This window comes from Nanorana parkeri, unplaced genomic scaffold, assembly GCF_000935625.1.
Source record: "Nanorana parkeri isolate BGI_ZX_2015 unplaced genomic scaffold, ASM93562v1 scaffold28, whole genome shotgun sequence".
Taxonomy (NCBI): domain Eukaryota; kingdom Metazoa; phylum Chordata; class Amphibia; order Anura; family Dicroglossidae; genus Nanorana; species Nanorana parkeri.
Window position 1 is genome coordinate 1,599,659 of NW_017306296.1, and position 21,968 is coordinate 1,621,626.

General features: G+C 41.0%; 1 protein-coding gene across 1 annotated transcript in view; it reads right to left on the reverse strand.

Annotated features, from left to right (window-relative positions):
- Positions 1-10,090: 10,090 nt before the first annotated feature.
- The window catches only part of TMX4 (thioredoxin related transmembrane protein 4), a 46,744-nt gene continuing 34,866 nt past the window's right edge, over positions 10,091-21,968 (reverse strand). The window contains exons 6-8 of the mRNA XM_018566760.1: positions 18,085-18,186; positions 14,846-14,909; positions 10,091-10,504 (exon numbers count right to left, since the gene is read on the reverse strand). Coding sequence (XP_018422262.1) covers positions 10,197-10,504; positions 14,846-14,909; positions 18,085-18,186 — 474 coding nt within the window. The 3' untranslated portion in view covers positions 10,091-10,196. The remainder of the gene's footprint in view (positions 10,505-14,845; positions 14,910-18,084; positions 18,187-21,968) is intronic.

Consider the following 21,968-nt stretch of genomic DNA (forward strand, 5'->3'; position numbering starts at 1 on the left):
AGATCGGGGTGTCTCCTGCACCAGGTTGTATTGTTTTATATTGGCACTACAAAAAGTGTTTAGTTCCACTTTGTCAGATGCCTATTGGAAGGCTGTATTTATTCCAATCAAATACAGCGTTCCTTTAAACATTTGCAGTTTACTAACCCAACTTGCAAATACATGTCATCAGGACAGAGATTGATTTTGTATTCATTTGTCATCATCTGTAATCTTTCCGGTGCCCTGGGCCCACACAGTAGATGCACATTATCATAGTCACTCCGGTACCTCTATCAGGATGGAATTTCACATTTACACATTACAGACATGGAAATACATCAGTGCAGTCACCCATCTTAAAGAAAAATGTCACATTACCACTTCTCACCATATTGTAGAACAACAGAGGTATTCTTTATGAAGCATTTAATCCTCCACTGGAGAAAACCAAAGGAAGACATTTTTCCTTGGGAAAATCTAGAACCATCTACCACAATGATGTCATTTCCTAAGAGTAACAGCACAGTGTATCAGCCACATTTCTCAACTTGCTCCATATTTTTCATACATGTAAGTTTTTATATTTAATTTTTTTAACAGATGTACAAGATGTATAAGGACTGGTAAAAGACACAATCAGGCTTGTTCAATAAGGCAACCAATGTTTGGACTACACAAAAATCAGAGACAATCAGAATAAACCTTTTTTTTACTGACTCATATGAGCTTTAACACATAAAAAAAATCTAAATCATTAAAATAATAGCTGGTGATCCTGCCATGAAGGTCATTGTTCAGGCAGTTGTTGTTCAAGAGTGACAATGTTCTTTCCAAGTTTTTCAATTGTTATCCAGCATTGTCATCCTGTCACATGCTCTCCCAATGGTGACTACAAGTGGCCGTGCCAACGCACATTGCACAGGCGTAGTCCACAGTTGTCACTATTAGGACACCTGCCCTGAAATGTCATGTGCTACAGTTCATGTAGATGGTAAATGGCGGCAAGGCATCAGCACCATTGAGATGCAACATATACAGTGTTTTACCAAACTAAATTGTATTAATTTATGGTTTAATTGAAGTAAACGGAATTCTGATTGATTGCTGTGGCTTGATATACTTAGTACAGTAATACCTTGGTTTACGAGCATAATTCGTTCCGGAAGCATGCTTGTAATCCAAAGCGCTTGTATATCAAAGCGAATTTCCCCATAGGAAATAATGGAAATTCAGATGATTCGTTCCACATCCCAAAAATATTCATATAAAATGATTACAATACTGTACTGTAATATAATAAGGTATAAAATATAAAGAAAAATAAACCAATTACCGGTACCTTTTGTGGCCGGTGTGAGAGGGACAAGAGAGAGGAGGATTATTGTGTAGGACGACTTTCACTATCACTAACGGAATCACTGCTATCTCTTGGCTCAAAGGAATCTTTTTCATTTCGTGAAACCTTAACAAGGAATCTATCCAATGTGACATTGCATTGTCGCTCGCACTGCTACAGCCTTATTCAGGTGGTGCTTTTCTACAAAATTTTGCTCTTCTTGCAAGACATTTGCTTGTATATCAAAGCAAAATTTTTCAGAAATGTTTGCTTGTCTTGCAAAACGCTCTCAAACCAAGTTACTTGTAAACCAAGGTATTACTGTATAGTGTTATTGCTAGTATTATTGACCAAGACCAATAAATGAAATATATTGTGGTTTTGTACCTATTTTCTTTGTTTAGGACTGAAAAATAGTGATGAATCTGTACGATTTCGCTTCACCAAGGGTTCAGTGAATCTTGTTTTAAATTTGGCAAACCTGAATTTAAAGTGAACTTCCCAGTAAAGTCTATGGGGGTAAATTGTATTAAATTCTGGCCATTTTTAGGGCTAATAGGCAAACTACTGTCAACAAAGCCTGAGAAGCTGGGCACTGCCACTGGGGAACATGTTCACAAAAATATTTTTAAAATACTGTACAGCAGGGAGTGTTTTCATTTGGCATCAAGGGCAGCAATGAAAACAAACAAATCCTGTAAATAGAATGCTTGGGGATGCCTTAAATCTGTACTTGATGTTACAGAACAGTATGGTTTTCACAGGCAGAACACTGGTAGAACATATTTCGCACTGGAATTACGTTCTTTTACAGTTTGATTTGCAATCTGATTAATTTCAGTTTACAAAAAAAAAACTATTTTCAGGTACGTTTAGCAGCATCACGTGTTTTCATCTAACGTTAATAGACCCATTTTGACTGCTAGATAGAAACTGGACAGAAGTTTGCTGTGGCTGTCCATGTTCATGTGGATGCAAAACTATCCTGCCACGGGTCAATTGCTATCGAGCTCTGATTAAGAATCAAAAGACTGCAGCTGATACAGCATTGTAAATTTGGCCAACAGCAGAGAAGTCTAAATCAGGGATAATAGGCCAAAATGTACTAGAAACAAAGACTACAAGCAGGTCAACTACTAACACAAGGCATATCTAAGAACAGACGGTCAGTAACAAGTGAATGGTCCACTTTTCACTACAACAAACGTAAAAAAAACCTGCCCTGTCAACATAAAGATTAAAAAAAAAGAAGTGAATGCCTCAAAATAACACCCCTGTCAGTGTCAGGCCCCAAGCAAGTGAAGCCACAGGCCACCCAAAAATGTTTGTGAATAGTGCGCTGAGAGGGTCCAAAGGGCTGTTCCCTCTATGTCTATGATTCAACATATTGTCCCAAAGAAAGTGAGGTGATCACAAAACCAGCTACAGAAGTCAGGAGAGGTATTTGGCCATCTGTGATCAAGTCATCGAAGGCAGCAGGCATTCTCCTAAAACAAAATATTTGTGAGGTATGATGGGAGTGGGAGACGATAAGCTTGCTGTCTGAAAGATTTTTGTTGTTGTCAGTGTCCAATTCTCCTGAAAGTGGCAGTATAACCCAATTGTCTCTGAATCTCCCGTGTACCCAAATAAACGATTAAGAAAAGCAGTTTGGCACCCGTTTGTGACCCCTGCCTACCCCCATGGATCTGAATGCATGAACTGAGCCATCAGAAGCCAGGGCATTGAGTTGCGGGCCAAATGCTGCATGCAGAGTTTGGTCCCCAGTAGCCTACTGTTGTCTATTCCTTTTCCTGATTTTACTCTCAATAGGAGAGTGGTTCACTTGTGTGTACAATGATCTCCCAAAACAGGATATTAATGAGTATCTAACACAGTGTGAACATAGCTTTAGGGTTAAGGCACATGATGGGGGATAGGTAGTAACTGGGTGCTTGGTCTGAAATTCGTATTTGATTTGGTGCTAAAACCTCACCAAAAACAAATATAAAAAAAAAATCTTCTTATTGTGGTATTATTTTTAATCGTTATGTGAAAATCAAAAAGGCCATGGATGGTGTTATTGTTGAATTCCACCACAAGATGGCAAAGAGGAAACTTTTTTTTTTAAACGAAGGGTGGAGTTATCTGGGGATATATTGATCTGTACAATTTTGCCTATTTATAAAGCTGCTCCAGTCAGTTTTTTAAGGTCCGATTTTTGCAAAAAAGGTGAAAATCCCTCTAAATCTATATTGTAGAGAGATTTGTCCTGTTTACATTGACAAGAATCTACAATACAAAACTTAATTTATTGTTTATTTGAAAACCATGACATGCCCTCGGTGAGCCCTCTGATATGAAAAACCCTGGAAGGAAAAGGCAGTCCATTCAACTATAAGCACGCTCCTGGGTGTAGTGTCTTTAGCAGCAATACGATTTCAGTAATATATGACTACTGCTAGATATTGAATTGTGTAGAAAACAAAAAGTGCATATAGAGGATTTAGCAGCCCTAAATTAATTGACCAGTATATAAATACTGTCAAGTATTCAATCAACTTCTGGTGCAGATAGCAACTACCGATCTTCACCTTGCCAAAATACACCAATCACATAGAGGGCTGCTACACAAGGACCAGGGAACCTTTAAATATACCGGAGAGCAAAAACATAGTGCGCCCGGATATTGTGAAGGAGACCCTTCACATAGATGGAGCGCTCTGTGTTTTTGCTCTCTAGTGCATAAATACTCCGCCATGGCTCTAATTAAGATGGTGACTCCCAGCAGCGAAATAAGCATCATAAATTCTACTTCCTGTATTTGATTAATATATACTTATATTCTGGTGCAAATAAATTATGACCATGCGCACATAATACTGTAAACATTTTAATGTTTAATTTTTTAACAAGCTTGCTTTAAGCTAGTTACTAGATGTTCGAAAAGAGCTTATCAAACAAACAAAGAATTAGACCTTCAGGTTCAAGCTGTACATATCACACAAAAAGTAAGCCCTAAATCAACTTTGTGCTACATTATTTGTCTTTAGCTAGGAAAAGATTGATAACTTTGTACTTATGAGTTTAAAAACATCTATTAATAAAAAATAAATAAGTTCCTTCACTTTTCCGGTTTGGCTTTTTTTTTTAACCATTCACTCAATAAAAATGAAAGTTCGGCTTATATTAAAACATGACACAAATATCAAGCATATTACATCAAATTGTCATTAACAAGGATAACATTTTTTGCTTGCATAAAGAAGTACTCCACCCAAGGGTTTTGGGCAGAGAAACTATAAAAGAAATGTAAACATTACCCGCCTCCATTGTTCTGAATTTCCCAACTTCAGAAATTGCTGGACACAAAAGGAGTGCCTTGGGTTTTTTTTTTTAAATGAATCTTGATTACAAAAACAAAATGAAGCAATAAAGAAATGAAGCAAAATGAAAGGCGTTGCTAAAGAGTTTTCCTACATAACTTGATTTTTCAAATGAAACAAGGGAACTATCTGCTGTGAGCAATGGCTCCAATTATGACCTAGCTGAAAGCCCTCCACACAGAAAGAGCTGGTCAGAGAAGTATTCGGCACTCTGGACAGATATAATACACAAATAATGCAGCTCTGTATAGAATAATGCAAATCATTGCACTAACCATAAAATCTTTTTCTTGAAGTCCGTTGATGAACACAAGGTTATACTGCCACCAAAGCCAATTTGGAAATTAACAACACAGCAAGGCACCAAGAGAGAGTCGGGTGTATCACAGCAGGATAGGTAGTACAAATAAGGGATTTTCCTAGGGGACAGGTAGTACCACTAAGGGACAGTGTTTAGTGAGGAGGTTTTAGGCATTTCACAATGGAGAAGCTAAGAAGAGAAGGAGCACTATGGTAGAGGAAATGGTCAGTGTTGTAGAAGAGTCATACAATCTCTGGGTTATTGACTTTGTAAGTGCTGGTAGGAATACGCACCGCAAGGAGTGCAATGAAGCTAAAATCAGTAGACTCTATTGTAAGAAAACCGTTAGAATACCCCAAGGTAGGTTCCAGGCACCATGGGACATCACAAGTCCTAGGAAGTGAGGAGCCTCAATATTTAGGAGTGAAGTACACTGAGGTTCGGAAAATCAAAAGGAATAAGAAAAGGCAAAAGAGCCAGATACCTAGTTGCAGGGTATAACATAGAAGCTACAGGATGTACCCTAAGCATTCAAACTGAGAGGAAGAGAAATCCAGGAGACCAACAGAATAGAGAAACAATAACCAACTGGTAAAAGTGGCGGTGTGCCTTAAACAGATGGTTTATTGCTTTGAGATCTGCGCTTCACATGAGAGTTAGATCTCATATGAGATGTTACAGCTATACTAGCTGAAGACTGGAGTTTTACTGCATCATCAAGAGATCTTCTGCGATGAAGCGACACCCAGAGTGAGAATCAGGAGGCTTGTGTATGCCACTGTTAAGTGCATGTGCATGACCAAAGAGAAGCCCCCCCCCCCGAACAGCAAATGAATGAGGCATAGCCATAGCATCTTTCTCATATGAACACACATTACTGCCATGTGAGACACCAACCTAGATGGCTGTAAGAGACTATCATACCTGAAGTACTCAAGTAACTTGCTTTGAGTTATAGGAATCTCTTTAAAAGATGTGAACCATTGAGACATGGTATCACAAAGTACAGTCACCACTAGCAGAGGAAGGAGAGCCGTTTCAGATAGTTAAATAGGGAGTCCAACTGGCTATCAGTGTAATCCCTAAGGCTGGGTTCACACTTGGGCGTTCGGAATATGCGCGTTTGACGCGCGTTTTAACCGTGATTTGTGGTCAACGAAACACGCGACAAACACGCGTTTACGAGGGCTATCCAGCTGTATCCTAAGGGATACGCACAGGAAAATACGCCCCAAAGAAGCTCCTGTACTTCTTTGGGCGTAGGGCGTTTTTCAGCGCGTTCCTACGCACTGAAATACGCCCAGGTGGGAACCATGCCCATAGGAAATAATGGGATTTCACTTGCTGGGCATTTTTACAGCGCGCCGCTCAGCGCTGTAAAACGCCCAGGTGTGAACCAGGGCTTAGTAAAAGGCACCATCAACAAGTGACTAACTGACTGCCGCATAGGGACCACCTCAAGCAGTCTAATAAACAACTTGAAAAAAATATCCACAAAGCACCTAGAAATGTTGATTGGATGAAAAAAAAGCATAATAGCGTTCAGTTTCCTAGGACACCAGCAAAAATACTGAGGCATGATGGTCAGAGAGAAAAGTTATATGGGGGCTGGCAGAACAGTTTTTATCAGTGTCCAAACCTCCTGAAGGTGGCAGTATAACCCATATGTTCAAGAATTACTCCATTCCGGTGTCCCTCAATGGAGAAAGAAAGAAATGTATTTTGTTAAGTGCAAAAATCAGCCTCTTGCAATGCCTACACATATGCACTCATACTGGGACAAGGAGGGGCAACAATGGGAGCCAATTGGATGTGCTGCATGAAAATATGTCAACAAGGCACATGCTGAGGCAAGGAAAGAGTGGAATGAGCAGAGAGATGACATGACATATGATATTTAGCAGTTTGTCAGGAGTTCAGCTTTAAGAGAATCTATTGTATTTTTAATGTTTGTTATACACATTACACATGAAAGTGATCAGCCTAAAACTCTAGACAAATACATTTATGGAAGCTGTTTTACCTGCCAAAAGATTTTTGTATTTCCGGCCATCCAGTCACGAGATTTACACAGCTCAGAACTGTCTAACAGGACAAGAGACCATATTTTTCTCCGCTACAGTTAAGCAACATTTACTTACAGAACAGAAAAAAGGAAAAGCAAAACAAGGGGAAAAAATGAGCTCATCTCACTGTCACTCTACTCTGTCCACCTATTAGCATGTTTCTGGTTAGCACATGAGCATTGCAGCACAGCTGATGCTGCTTCCCGCTCTTCCAGCTTGAACTCTGCTGTACAGGGGATTGCAAGATACCATGTCAAACTCAGCTACGTACACTGCTTGCATTAAAAAATACATTTGATTACATTTTTTCAATTACAGAGCTGCATTCATTTGTGTTTTTTTTTCTCTGCCTGGAGTGCTGCTTCAAAGCAAGTCTGTTTTCTTTACCAGCTACAAATGCTGACAAAAGCTGAAAACAGGCACCAATAGATGGCTAAAAAGCACCTCCCCTTACCTTCCAAAGCTCTCTGGAAATACAAAAACTTGGGATGATCAATATGTATTTAGTGACCTCTGACAAGCGTCTGCTACCTAGCACCCCTCAATCCAATACACTACACCTCTGTGACCAAAAGGGAGGTGTGCACTGAGCTCTGACTGCAGTAATGGAAGCAATTATCTGGATATTGTGTGATCCAGATTTCATGGCTCCCAGAGAACTCTGAAGCATAAAGAAGGGTACATGCAGCTACATTTTGGTGCCCGATTTTCACTTTTCGTCTAATTTGTACTATCTGTCAGATATAACAGCTTAACTTTAACATAAATAACCATACAAATCACTGTTAATGTATTTCTATGTAGAATTTAATGTGTGCACAGGGGTGGATATATTTGCTTGTGCTTCCTGTCTGCTAGGGCAGCAGAACAGTTTTGAGTTCCTCTCTCTGTCTATGGGTCTGCTACAACCGATTAAAACAATTACTCCTGCCTGGCATATCTTATCCCAGCAGTGGTTTAAAAAGGGAAATGTTAGACAGAGAGAAGGCCACTCAATAGAAATAAAATATCTGCGCGAAACTATGGAACATTAAAAAAACATTAAAAATGTCTTTCAAGCAATTACAATAATTCAAAACCCATAATCACTCTAATTTCCCTTTAAACACAGCTTGAAACGTGGTTTACATAAAAGTGAATGTATTTTGCTGGCAGAGTGGTTTTGTGCTTCTTGAGGAGCTGTAGGTGTACCCACCTCTGCCACCAGAAGACTATTGTCAAGGACAGCCTAGCGTGCCAGCACTTTGTAAGATCAGTCTACAGTGCTACAGGTTTCTGAATCTTGGGTTGCTATGGAAACCAACAATCCATCCTATAGATTCATATAAATTCCGCTTGATAAATTGACCTGATATAGCAGTCCTAAAATACATTTTTCTGAGCTCAAGCTCTTCATCATATGTCCTTCTGTGACCTTCTTTTTTTGTGCATTTAGTGTGATAAACCAGGCCAGACCCTGTCAAGGCATTAGAACTATTTGTTACAGCAGGAGTACATACATTTGTCTACCGGTAGTACTGGTAGTAGTATGCAACATATATGGAGGAGTATGGCTGCTCAGTGGGTGCCTGGAGTTCTAGTCTGCTCCCAACAAGTACAAAAAGTCCTAGGGGACTTCTGCAAATTCAGATTAACCCATTTATTCAAGCATCACAGCTTTGCATGCATTTCAGTGGGCTCTTTCTCAAGTGCTTACCATGATGAGGGGAAACTAAGCTCACACCACTCATCTTTGTAGCTGCTATATTCCTGAATAAATGGGTTATAGCCTGATCCTGCAGAAATGTCCTGGGAGTTATTGTATGTACTTACATGTTGGGACACCAGGTGACTAGGATTGCTGGCCATTTTTCACTGGGTCATCAGGCTGGAAGATGTATCATGTTGGCCCTAGAACACCACACTAACTGTAGGGGAAAAAAAAGAATTACTACCCAGTGATTGAATGCTTGAAAATGCATATACTGGAACTGCAATATCATATTGATAAATCCAAACTGGTATTTGGACTGTGGATTCAGGAGAGAACTAAAAACAGTGATTCAGTGTGTGAAGGGCCAATGCTTGCAGTGTGTAGCTATCCAGCTGAATCTATGCATACACCTGTCGCTTTCTTTTGTTCAGTTCATTGGCCGAATGAGAGAAAAATCAATAGATTCCTCCATAGGCTCTAAACAGCTTGGATGGAGGAATCTGCCGTGCAGGCTATTGAATTCAGACAGTACTCACGTCTGTATGAATAGGATGCAATCACTGCAGCCAACAATTTCCCACCCAGCTCTGTCGATTTTTAAATAGATTTTTGTCACACCGGGTGATACCAACAGGGCCACCCATGGCTCGAATTTCAATAGATTCAGCAGGAATCGGTCAATATTCAAGCCATGAAACTAGCTTAAAACTAGGTTTGACCTTCAACATTACAAAATAAATACCTAATAAGTAAAATGCAGTAGTCTGGCCCTACAATCACTGATATTTTTAGGCAATTCTCTGAACAATTATAGCAAATACAAGATAACCTGTTGGAAGATATTTGAAGCTGAACTCCAGGATAGCATCTTAATACACAGTTTAAATGCATATTCTGCATGTTTCCTGTTTTACCTGCCAAGGGACTTCTAGTTTTCTAGTTCAGCAGTGCGACTCCTCATGATACCTCATTGCATCCAGCCTGCTCTTTGGACAACCAGCTTATATTATTACCTCTGTCCAGTTAGCAGGGAAGGATCCAGGATGTAGCAAACATGGCTGTGCACTGTGGCAGGTAGACAAATCACAAAAATGACTGTATAGAATGATATACTCTTTGGCAGGTGTAACAGTAAACATATATGTACTTGAAATTCAAGCATGTGCTTCGGGTTCTATTTTAGCTAAATATCTCTTTGCTGGAGGATTATGCAAAATAACTAAATAAAAACAATCTGGTATAAACCAACATGTCTTAAAATAGATTGTCAGGAGATGGTCACAAAACAATCAGCAAAAAGCTTTAAAAAATTACTGGTTTCATAAAAAAAAAAAAAAAGACATTTGTATGCACAATACTGACTCGTGCTACATGATAAACTATGAAAAAACTTCAGCAACAAATGACTCATCTTTGGTCCTGAAAAGGTAAACATCTAGGCATACAGAAATGACTAATGTTCACTCTCAACTGCCACTTCACTTCGGCGTTGTCTCAAGGCACTTTCAGATTCGGGTGTGCTTGGATGTGGTACGTGCATGCCAACGTCGTCCTCTTCCTCTTCTGTCCCAGAGTCCTCTGCTGTAGAGTCCTCCCCAGAACCCTTTTCAGCATTTCTTACGGCTTCACTGTCTTCTGCTTGCTCATCCTTCTCTTCTTCATTGTCTTCTTCACTGACATCTTCGTTGTCAGACACATTCTTTTCATCACCAGAGTCCTTAGGATCTTTCTCTAACCCTCCAACATCCTCCTTAATAATATCTGGAATAAATGAGGAGAGAATTAACCCTTCTGTTCTGGCCATTTGGCAGAAACAGAGCTGTAGACATGTTATTTTTTGTTGATGTTCTGCTGATTGAAACTGAAAAAGGACTGACAATCCCCTAACACAAACTAAGGCAGCAGTTTATAAATAGATGGTGTTGTCAGTCACTTATTTTACTAGCTGTACCTCCACACTGCAGTGCAAATATTACAGTATTTACAAAAGTGAGACTGCATTAAGCTGCAAAAATCAAGCATTTTGCAAAGATGTGAGCTGGGAAGGGTTCTCTTTGTTCTGTATAGCACCCTACATGTAAAGTGTGCAGTTTCCTATTGCAGGTTTTCTTAAAAAGATAAAAAAAATAAAACCCAACCAGAAGAACAAAAAAAAGTTCTAATAGTATTAGTCAATCCTAGTGGTCCCAGGGGCCTCTATACAACATCAAAACTGACAAGTGGGTAGTAGGAGGTGCTTGCTATTAATTGTAATTGCTATTTGTATTATTTACCTGCAACTGCATATTAACATTAAAGAAAGTGCATATATTCTAACTGTACGTAACTGTCCTCTGAATTTTTTTTCTAACTGGAGTTCTACTTTTGTAAAGTTATCATTGCATCTTCCCAAGTAACCTCCAAAGTCTTCTACTCACCTGTCCACATGCCAAACCCATGCCGTGCGGCCAACCAGGAGTCACACAGACACTGAAAACTCTCCTCACTTCTGCGCATGTGCAGGGGAATAAAAATGCAATTCCATACAAATTAATGGGATTTTCCATGTATGTGCAGAATAAGTAAGGGACCAGTTGGTTAGAGATTGCAACGTTGGCTGTGTGGCTCCCCATTGGCTGCACGGTGTAGGTCAGGCAGCTTAAACAGGGGACTGTAGGTCTTTGAGAATATGCAGGGCTAGGGAGGGGGGAAATTAAATACTTTTACAAAAGTAAATCAGTTGACAAAGGCATTGCATGTCAAACGGCAGCATTACCTTTGTGGAGAAAGGGATTCCTTAGACTAACTTGCAGAAGCTTTGCCTGGTGCTTATGTACTTTATTTGTAGCCATTTGGCTTATTACACAATATTCACCTTCAGTGTCAGGGAGCCCTTTACAATCGTCAAGAACCTCACTGCATCAACCACTGGCTACATGAAAGCTTGGTAAACCAGGCTACCCCTTCTTTCCTTCAAAGTGCCTCTTCCTTGTTCATCATACTCTGACAGTTTCAAATGCAGCCCTCTATAATAACTAGTTTGACTTAAGCTGGCAAACACATGAGTTTTCATCCACAAATGCAGTATCCTCTACAGCAATGTACACATGAAATTCTGATCGTTTAAAGAAGGCCTTTGATGTTTACATGGACATATGGCATTCTTAGAAATACTGAAGAAACAGACCATTATTCTACCTCAAACAGAACACTTATGAAGAACATACAATCTAACCTGAATTGTCATTCATTATCTACAAACACACGGAAAAGGATCAATGTTCCCCTCCAGCTGTCCAAGGATCTGAAAATGATGAACTGCGCTTGGCTAAGACAGATAGTCTTTATTTTTGTATGAGTGCTAAAAAAAGGCCCTATATACAAATAAAAGATAATAATCAGATGGGCATTAGGGAGCTATTGCTACACTGAAGCAGAGTTCAGAAATCGAAATGAATGCTATCCATACTCTGAAAGAGCCCATGTTTTTGTAATCCATAACGATATCTGTGCCATTTTCCTTTTTTTTTATTTCATAGCGCTACACATGGACAAGCATTAAGTCAAATAAAATAACAGAAAATAACCATAGGGTAATTGCAGTAAACCATCATCAGTCTCTATTTGGCAAAGCTTACAATTTACACATTGACTTCATGCTGACCCTGAGAACTGGCTTCCTATCAAACACCCAATTAGGTTTCAGGATTACCTCTTATTTTAATAAAAAATTCCCTTAAAGGGGTCTGCGTGCATCAAATCTAAAAATGCTCTCAGCAGATTCCTCAGGGTTTACTTTGTTGCCAGTTTTGTGTCTGTTCCCCCACTGTAGCTTATTTTTCCACAATGTAAAGCTATCACATCTGTCAATCACTGGGGTTATATGTTATCCTTACTGCCATTTAGAATATATTAAATTTTTCTTGCTTTATGCTCACACTGTCAGTTGTCAGATAAATTAAAATGACACCCACTCGGACTTAAGTCCTAACTCCGGCTAGGCAACAGTCAACTGGCGTTGCATCATGGAGTGGCAAGTCTGTAGGGGAAGCGCTGGACAGCCGGCTGGGCTATTATTTTATTTTGGAAGCTGAAGTTGAGCTTTAAATCTCTACAAATCAAAAGATTTTCTTTTGTGTGCTAAAGAAAGTGGGGAAGGGTTGCACCTTTACTTCCTATCTTGGCAATAGTTGTCGCCAGGAGAGAATGTAAAGGGAAGTCCAGAAACTGTCAGGTGTCACCACACAATGGGAATCCTGCCAATGTGGATGGACACCTGATCCACTGACGGCTGTCAAAAGTGAAATTTCCCTGCACTCTGATGAGATGTTCTCTCATTTCCTGTTCTTGCCTCTGGGACAAGAATTGAGGGTAAATCCTTTAACCCTCTGCCACCCAAAGAAAAAGAAAATATTTTGGCAATTCAATTTTTATGATCTGTTTGCTTCAGGACTCCCCATATAAATGAATTGGAATGCAAAAGAAGCTTGAAGCACTGGAGAGGATCAAATGCAGGTTGGGAGTCAAATTCATCTGTAAATTAATTGAAAGTAGCAACAGTTGCACTCCAGAATGCAATCCTGCTGAACTTGTGATCAGAGTCTACAGACAACCTGCTTGAGCTTCTCCCTGTAATGTGATTCCCTTGCACAAGTTTAATCGTAGAACCGCTATGATTGCACAAATGCACTCAATGACTCTATGATTAGGCTCTTTGAAGTTAAACATAATAGAAAAGGGTGGGTTTTGCATGGACTCTTAGCACAATAAATCTCCATTCAGACTTGTGCATCTGCATTTTTAAGAGTTTCTTAGATTGTTTTTATAGTCTTCTGTTTAAATTAATTTTTTGGGTTTTCATGCATTGTGTTTTTATTTTGGACAATTTAAATACAGTGTAGGATGCTAGGGGGTGGAGGCTAGTTGTCATGTGCTACAACACATGAACATGCATTTTTCCATGCTATTTTAATGCATGCCTATTGCCGTCTGTGGGGCTGAAAAATTCACCAAAAGAAGCTGCTACACATTTTTCAAAGTCACAGGGCAACACACAGGTGTGAATGAGCCCAAGAGAAAATAATGGGATTTCTTTAATTTTGCAATGTCGCATGGTGGCCAAACTGCACAAGTGTGAGCAGGGACTAGTTTTTTAACAGTGTGATTACATTATTAAGTGTGGCTTCCTTAAGTTCCAGAGCGGTCAGCTGCTGGAGCGCACTGTATCGCATCCCGGCCGGCTTCCTGCGTTCAGGGGCGGGAGGGGTGCCCTGAAGTGCGATTGCTAGCACCAGAACACGTGGTACATCACTGCTTGTGTTCTGATCCAGTGCGATCTGCAAAAATAGCACTTTTTCAGATCGCACTGGACCGGAAAGCGGGCAGTAATGTGCCATGCGTTCTGGTGCAGGTGATCGCACTTCGGGGGGGTGTGGCTGCAATGCCATTGACTTTATTGCCCCGCTACGCCCCCTCCCACCCCTGAATGCAGGAAGCCGGCCGAGATGCAATACAGTTTGTGGTGTGAACCAGCCCTTGGTATGTCTTGATTTGTAAGGTTGGATCGAGCTGAAGGAAGCTTGCGTCTGAGACTGGGAAGACTGTAAGCATTCAGAGCCTGGAGCAGTGTATAGCAAGGTGAATGCATCTTAAAAGCATGCTGCATTTCCATAGAAATGCACAAACTTTAAAACTGTATATTTGTCTGTCACAACCTCATTAAAACATCATAAAGAAGGATGTCGGGACTTTTCAGGTGCTACCAATTTGTAAAAAAAAAAGTTTAAAGACATATACAATATAATATATGTTTATATATTTATGTTTGCAAATTCTAACAACAAAAGGGCCAATTTTTTTTTAGACATTCTGTTATATATCAGTTGGAAGCCCCTGAAAAGTCCCTATGTTCTTCTTCATGGTGTGTTCATAGTCAGTTAGGGATAAGGTGCATTGATATTCTGTTTATAGAGCACACCCCCTATTAAAGTGAACCGCTACTACACAGTTAACATGACCTGCCCAATCCTTCTATTTGCCTGTAATTCTAAAGGAGACATCTATTTTGGTTAGCACAAGTGCTGGAAGGTCAGGTTCCCTCAATTTATAAGGCCGAACACTTACCTGATCTCACTTCTTCATACTTGGGTTTAGCTGGGCAAAAGCAATCTATAAGCAGGACCAATATCTGGATGACAAACAAAACAGATAATATATGTTTATTAAAGGGAATCTGCCAAGACAGAAACATATCAGTTCCGATTGTGGCTTGCATCAGGTTTAGTGTCAATATGTGCTTGTTCACAGTAAGATATTTTGTCTTGTGTTTTAAAATATACTGCACTACAAAATAAGAGTAAAATTTTTTTACTCACTGTAAAATTCTTCTCTTGAAGTCCACAGGGGGACAAAGCAAATGTTAATTTGTTATTGAACTCAAGGCATTAACATTACAAGAATACAGCTACATTGTATCTTTTCCTAAAGTGATATTAAACCTTCATTTGTATTTCTTTATATATTTAACATTGTCAGAGGTACTTTAATATTCATTTTCTTTTTATTAACAGGACCAGACTTAAGTGAAATGCTTTTTGTTTCCTCGTTCTCTAGTAGTCCCCAAACTGCTAGTCCCCCTCCCTGCATGCGGGTGTCTCTATCAGCAAGGCAGCTGCTGAGGAGACACCCGTGCGTTGCGGGAAGTGCTACACCTAATGGAAGCTGATGAGCATGATGACTATGGGGGTTGATTTTAAAAGTATTTCAAAACAGATATAGAAGCGAGTTATAAAAGATTAAAAGACATTTTGAAAAAGAGCTGTTGCATTTATAGGTAAAAATTATTTGATAAGTGAGGGATTAATACTACTTTAAACATTCAGGTTATACTGCTGCCTATGGGAGGATTAGACACTTGCAAACAAAATAAACTGTAGGCCAGTCCAGGGTATAACCCCTCTTACTACCTGCATGGTTGAAGCAAATTAGTACTGAGAGCATGATCATAAACACAAAGGAGTGGGACCTGTGTCCCTCAATGGACTCCAAAAAAAAGATTTTACAGTACATTCTCTTCTCCTTCATTAAGGGGAAGCCTTCAGCCTTTGAGACATGTAATAGAAGTCCAACTGAGGGGTGGGCAATACAGCACATATTAACAGGCCCAAAGAAATAACAGTAAACTGGGGACTGCCTGCACCTTACACCCAAATGGTCATTAGATGAGGCACAGCCGTCCACCTTGTAGAACTTTGGGAACATGTGAACAGAAGACCAGGTGGCAGCCTTACAAATCGGAGATATAGTTGCCTAATGTAAAAAAAGCCAAAGGGGCACTCACAGATATAACAGAGTAAGCCTTAACAGGAAAGGTGGCAACCCGATCATTGAGATAAGCCTGAACGATGCTTTGAGCTACCTAGAGATTGTTAAACAAGAAGCTGGGGTGCCTTTTTGAGGTCCATCCAGAATGATAAAAAGGATATCAGTTGCACAATCTGAACCACTGCCAGGAAGGCCTTTGCCTAAGGTGGACCATTCACTACACTATACGGGATACCCCACAGGAGGCAGTGACTAAGAGATGCAGACCAACAGCAGGTTCTCAGAAAAATTGGGAACACTGGAAAAGAAACTGGTACCTAAAAATAAAGAGCACGGCCCTCACTGGATTTATGTCACTCATGATCCCCCAAAGTTCAGAGTCTAAGGGCCAGCCAGTATTCAGCAGGAACACCCTCACATGGATTTGGCTGCATGCTGACCCCAAATCACAACCTCTGGGTTCACCCTGCTCTAGGCATAACAGACCATTAAGCATTGGTCTGGGTGAGAGCTGGGAGATTCCGGAACTGGAAAGTTCAAATCTGACACCGGAAAGTCTTAGGTTTCTCCTGTGGAAGGGACAATCTGGTCTGAGCTGTATTCAGGACTAGGTCCTAGATGCTCCAAATGATGAGTTGGCTCCAGCAACAATTTTTGAAGGATTAGGATCCATGATGAGGTGGAAAGAAGGGAACATAAAAGGTAAATGTCCTTGATGTCCACAGAAGACAGAAAGTCATCCTGTCAAATGACAGATTTGGTGGATTTGATGCAAAAGTTCTGCACCCAAATGAATACATTCCAAGGTTTGATGTCCAAGATGAGACAGAAGCCCCTTTTAGGTTTGGCAATGGTTAAAAGTTTGGGGTAAAATTAGGGATTAACCACATCATTGGTTAGATCTCTTTAAAGGGATTTAGATATGGTTTAACAAAGTAAAGTCACACAAGGTTATTCACAAAAGGGTGAAGAGTTTGGAGAAGGCAGGAAAACTGAACAATCTAGACCAAAATAGCTGATTTTGAAAATGGTCTCCTTTAGTTGAGAAGCAATAGCAACTTAGGGGTAAGCTCATCAGTCCTGTATAATAATAATCAGTCAAGAAATGAAGCGACTCAGAGTCTCTGCGGCCCATGGCTCAGAAGCCACTAAGGCTGTGGCAAATCAGATAAATTAAATGCAGAACAATGATTGTGGCCTCTGCAAAGTCAGCTAATAACTGGGTGATCTGGGCCATAAATGCTTATGTGATCATGATGAGGACCTCAGCAGAAGCTGCAGAGGACCCAACCACACCTGATGACACTTTAGAGGACTTTGAAAACAGAACAAACTCCAAGAGCAGAGGGCAACGTGACTCTAGGCTGCAAACGTTGGCACAGTCAGTAGGTGCCCTGCAAGCAACCCCGGGGACTTTAGTAAAAAGTGGTTCGGGGCCGCCAGTACAGCAGGACTGTTGTCTCAGTATCTAGAATCAGACATGTTGCAACCGTGCTGCGATTAGAGACCGGGCAAGTGCTGAAGCAATGCCAGCAGCTCCAGACCTGGAAAGTGCCCTGATCCTAACTTTTACTAGAATGGAGTCTTATAAGCATCCCGTGCAGAACCCAGTGTCCAAAGGTCACTTCCAGGCTAGTACCACAATATCCAGTTCATGTGGGTTCAAATGCAGTACTCTAAAAACCAGGCTGAGGAGGACCATGCCAGACAGCTGCAATTGAAGAGACAAAGCTCCAGCAGTGATGAAGAGAAGAGTCTTGAATGAACAAAAATGCTAGAAAAAATAAGGTAGTCTTTAACACAGCAGAGCTGAATAATAGATGACGATCCTCTTAATACACTAGCAAAAAACTGAGGTATGCTGTTAGTAGGAGGGGTTATCCTAGGCTAACCTACAGATTTTTAGTTTGCCAGTGTTCAGTCCTCTGACCCCTTTATAATGGTGTGCAAAATGTATGACTCACAGGTCATGCTACATAATTTTTAATGCACATGTATTGCTCAGTAATTAAATAATAATAAATGTTAGTATGTCTTACCAGCCCAAGAATGAGTCCAATCAACAAGGTAGCCATGACAAAAACGATGTAAGAGCCCCAAGCAGGCATTCCCAAAGGGCCTGTGAAGTAGTTGTGCGTTTGCTAAAACATAAACACAAGGATCAATCGTTATTAGCCAGCAAACAGACGATAAACACAAAATCCCTTTAAATGACAATAATGGGTCTTTATGCATGTTCACAGGATATCATGCAGCTTCACAAAGAGAAGTAACGCTTAATATGTTATAAAATCAATATATAAAGATTGCCAGCCAAAAAGAAATAATATATTTGTCCTCCAGCAACACGTCTAATGGATTCAGTGAGGTCAGCCTGTGCTCAAAGTTATTAGTGTGACAAGCTGACACATTCTTGTTTTACAATACAGAGAAACAACATGTTACACTCTGCAAAGTCATTCATCTGACAAGGTCACTATTAACTAAAACACACACCAGGCATGTGGCACTTGTTGTTTAAAGGGTCAGTCCACCCAGAACTGATATTTTAACTTTTGATAGATTCCAGAGTGAAACCATCTACTGAGGCAAGGGGGTCCTATTCTTACTAGCAGATGTTCAATGTACTTTTTATTACTACTCTTTACTCTTACTATTAGATCTTTCTGCTGCCTTTGACACAGTTGACTACCTGCTCTTCCTCAAAAAGCTCCACTACCTTGGCCTCAAAGACTCTGCTGTCTCACGGTTCTCATATCTATCTAAGCACTCCTTCAGTGTCACCTAAAACTATACCTTCTCCTCTCCTGTCCATCTTTACATAGGGATCCCCAAGGTTTGTCCTCAGACTCATTCAATTCCCTATCTACAAGCCCTAACTTGGTCAGCTGATAACCTTGCATGGCTTCCAATACCATCTCAATGCTGAAGACACACAGATCTCTCCACTCCGCAGCTTACACCTACAGTGTTCTTGTGCATCACTAATTTTCTCAAGTCTTTCAAAAACTCAAGAGCTCATGTTATGTCCTCCCCCTCCATGCCCTCTACCCCAACTTTTCCATTGAGATCGATAACACAACTATCCTTCCCTCCCCCATGCCAAGGTGCTAGGTGTTATCCTGGACTCTGACCTCACCTTGCAGTCCCACATCCAGTCACTGTCCAAATCTTGCCGCCTTCACCCAAGTAACATCTCCAAAATACGCCCCTTCTTAACCGATGAAACCGCTAAGTATTCATAAACTCATTTGTTATCCCTCGACTCAACTATTGCAACTCCCTCCTCATTTGTCTACCTCTACAATCTCTATTCCCCCTTCGGTCTATCATGAATGCTGCTGCCAGACTCCTCCACCTTACCAACCGCTCAGTGTCTGCAACCCCTCTGTGCCAATCCCTCCACTGGCTTTCAGTCACCCAAAGAACAACATTACAAATATCAACAACCACTTACAAAACGATCCACAGCTCTTTTCCCCGGCTACATCTTCAACCTCGTCTCACACAAACTGATCTCTCCACTCCTCCCAAGACCTTCTGCTCTCTTGCTCCCTCAACTCTTCCCATGCTCGCCTCTGGGACTAATCCAAAATCTCTCCCATCCTCTGGAACTCCCTTCCCCATCCTTTCAGGCTATCTCCAACTCTGTCTGCCTTTAGGTGCTCCCTTCAGGGGTCATCCAATGCTCCATTCACACAGGAGCGGTTGTCCGTGCGTATTCGTCCATACAAAGACATAAAAAAAGTTCAGACTTTTGTGGCGCACCATAGTCAAAGCGCAATTTTTTGACAGATTCCACATGTTTGCGGGCGGATATAGTAATAGCCGCAAATGAGCGGCATCCATGCAGATGAAAGATTTTAGCATTTGCGTGTAGCTTGGTCTTCCGCATGGAAAACTGCACAAGAAACACAAACGCCAAGTGTATGGAGACTTAAGGCAGAATTTTACTTTCTGAAACAACTCCTCCCCCTCAATTACTACCTTTTTACTGGCTGTCAAAATACCTGAACAATGTGATTGGATCAAGGCATTGCTTTAGGTATTTTGAGAGCCAGTGAGGTCGACTAGCAAGAAACCTTTACTGGCTGTCAAAATACCTGAACAATCTGATTGGATGCAGGCATTGTTCAGGTATTTTGAGAGCCAGTGAGGTCGACTAGGAAGAAACTGAAGCTTGGGCCAGTGGGAGATTTCGCCATCCACACAGTTTAGCGTAGATGGAGGAATCCATTGCACTCCATCTGACCATAGAAAATCTGCAGATAATCTATAGGTGTGTGGCCAGCTTTAGGGTGCTCAAAGAAGGTGCAAACCAGAGATAAATCAATTTTCAAGCAGCCTGGTCTACCCCATCCCAAGCTATGTTTATATTCTGTTCTGCTGCAACAGAGCATGGTTGGGGAATGGGAAATCTGCTCTGAATGAGCATCTTATTCAAAGTAGAACGTAAACAGTCAGGAAACTGCAGGTCATGATTCTTGAAACAAATGTACCTACTTTAAAGGCCATTATATTAATATTTTTTGCATAGACAACATGGAAAAGTGAATTTATATTTAATTCCCCATTAAAAACGAAAATTAGGTACCAATTAAATAGTGCACGTGCCCATTGTTCTCATCTGCCAAGGCACACTGACAATCGCAAAGTGGTCCAAATATGAGGCTTGTACAACCATCTGTATGTTTATCATGCACGAACGGCTGCAACAGATGGCCTTGGGTTGCAAAGATTGGATGAAATACTGATCTTGAAAGTAAGAAGTCACTAGTACTCCGAGGATGCGTTTCCCCTGAGGAAGGGAATTCTGTGAGGCTCCGAAATGTTGGCAGTTTTGACCTTGGTGACATTATGCATTCACAATAAATCGTAGAAATTAGAAATGTATCCTTGGAGTGCAGGTAACTTCTTACTTTTCAACTCTGCCTATGCACGGTGACATCCGTTCAGTGGCAGAACTACCAGGGTCGCAGCGGTCGCATGTGCGACCGGGCCCTGGTGTTCCGCCACTTGGGAGGGCCAAGGAAGGAAGAAGGGGCACCGGCAGTGGCGTAACAACCGGGGGGCGATGGTGTAGCTGCCCCAAACGCAGAGACAGACAAACGGACGGGCAGGAGGGGGTTGTGCTGGCTTCCGGGCAGTGAAAAGCAGGCGGGCCAGGCATTGAACACAGGCAAATAATGGGGCAGAACTGGGGCCTCGGCGCGAGGACCCAGCAGTAGCGGTCTGATAATACAGTAAGGCCCGTCTGGAGGTTTCCGGCTGCATTTCCCCAGGCTAGTTTTTATTTTACAGCCTGCTCAAGCTTCCTCCAGCCATGAGAACAAGAGGACCGTGACTACTTGCCATTATAGAATATTGAATAGAACATGGCTGAATTTGAAAGTTTCAAGTTCAACTATATTCTATTCCATGTTCTATAATGGCATTGTATTACTAGAAAAATACAAGTTGGCAGTTCAGCTGGGACATATAGTTCCCTGTTTTAATCACTGTCCTCATGAAAGTACTAGTAATGCAATGCCATTATAGAACTTAGAATAGAATATAGTCAAACTTGAAAGTTACTGTACTATATTGGCATTGTATTACTAGTATTTTCATGAGGAAAGTAATTAAAAGAGCCTTCTATCATACAGGGAACTACAAGTCCCAGCATGTACTCACTGTCCCTGCACACCTCTCACATATCACCCAGGGAACTACTGCAGGGGGCTTGCATGCTGGAACTTGTAGTTCCCTGGGTGATTTATGTGTGTTGGGGGGGGGGTGTACCAGGACAATGAGGGCATGCTGGGACATGTAGTTCCCTGGGTGATGTGGAGGGCTGTACAGGGACAATGACTACATGCTGTTTGTAGTTGTACTATATGTCCCAGCATGCCTTCATTGTGTTACCCCCATGGTCGCATGCGCG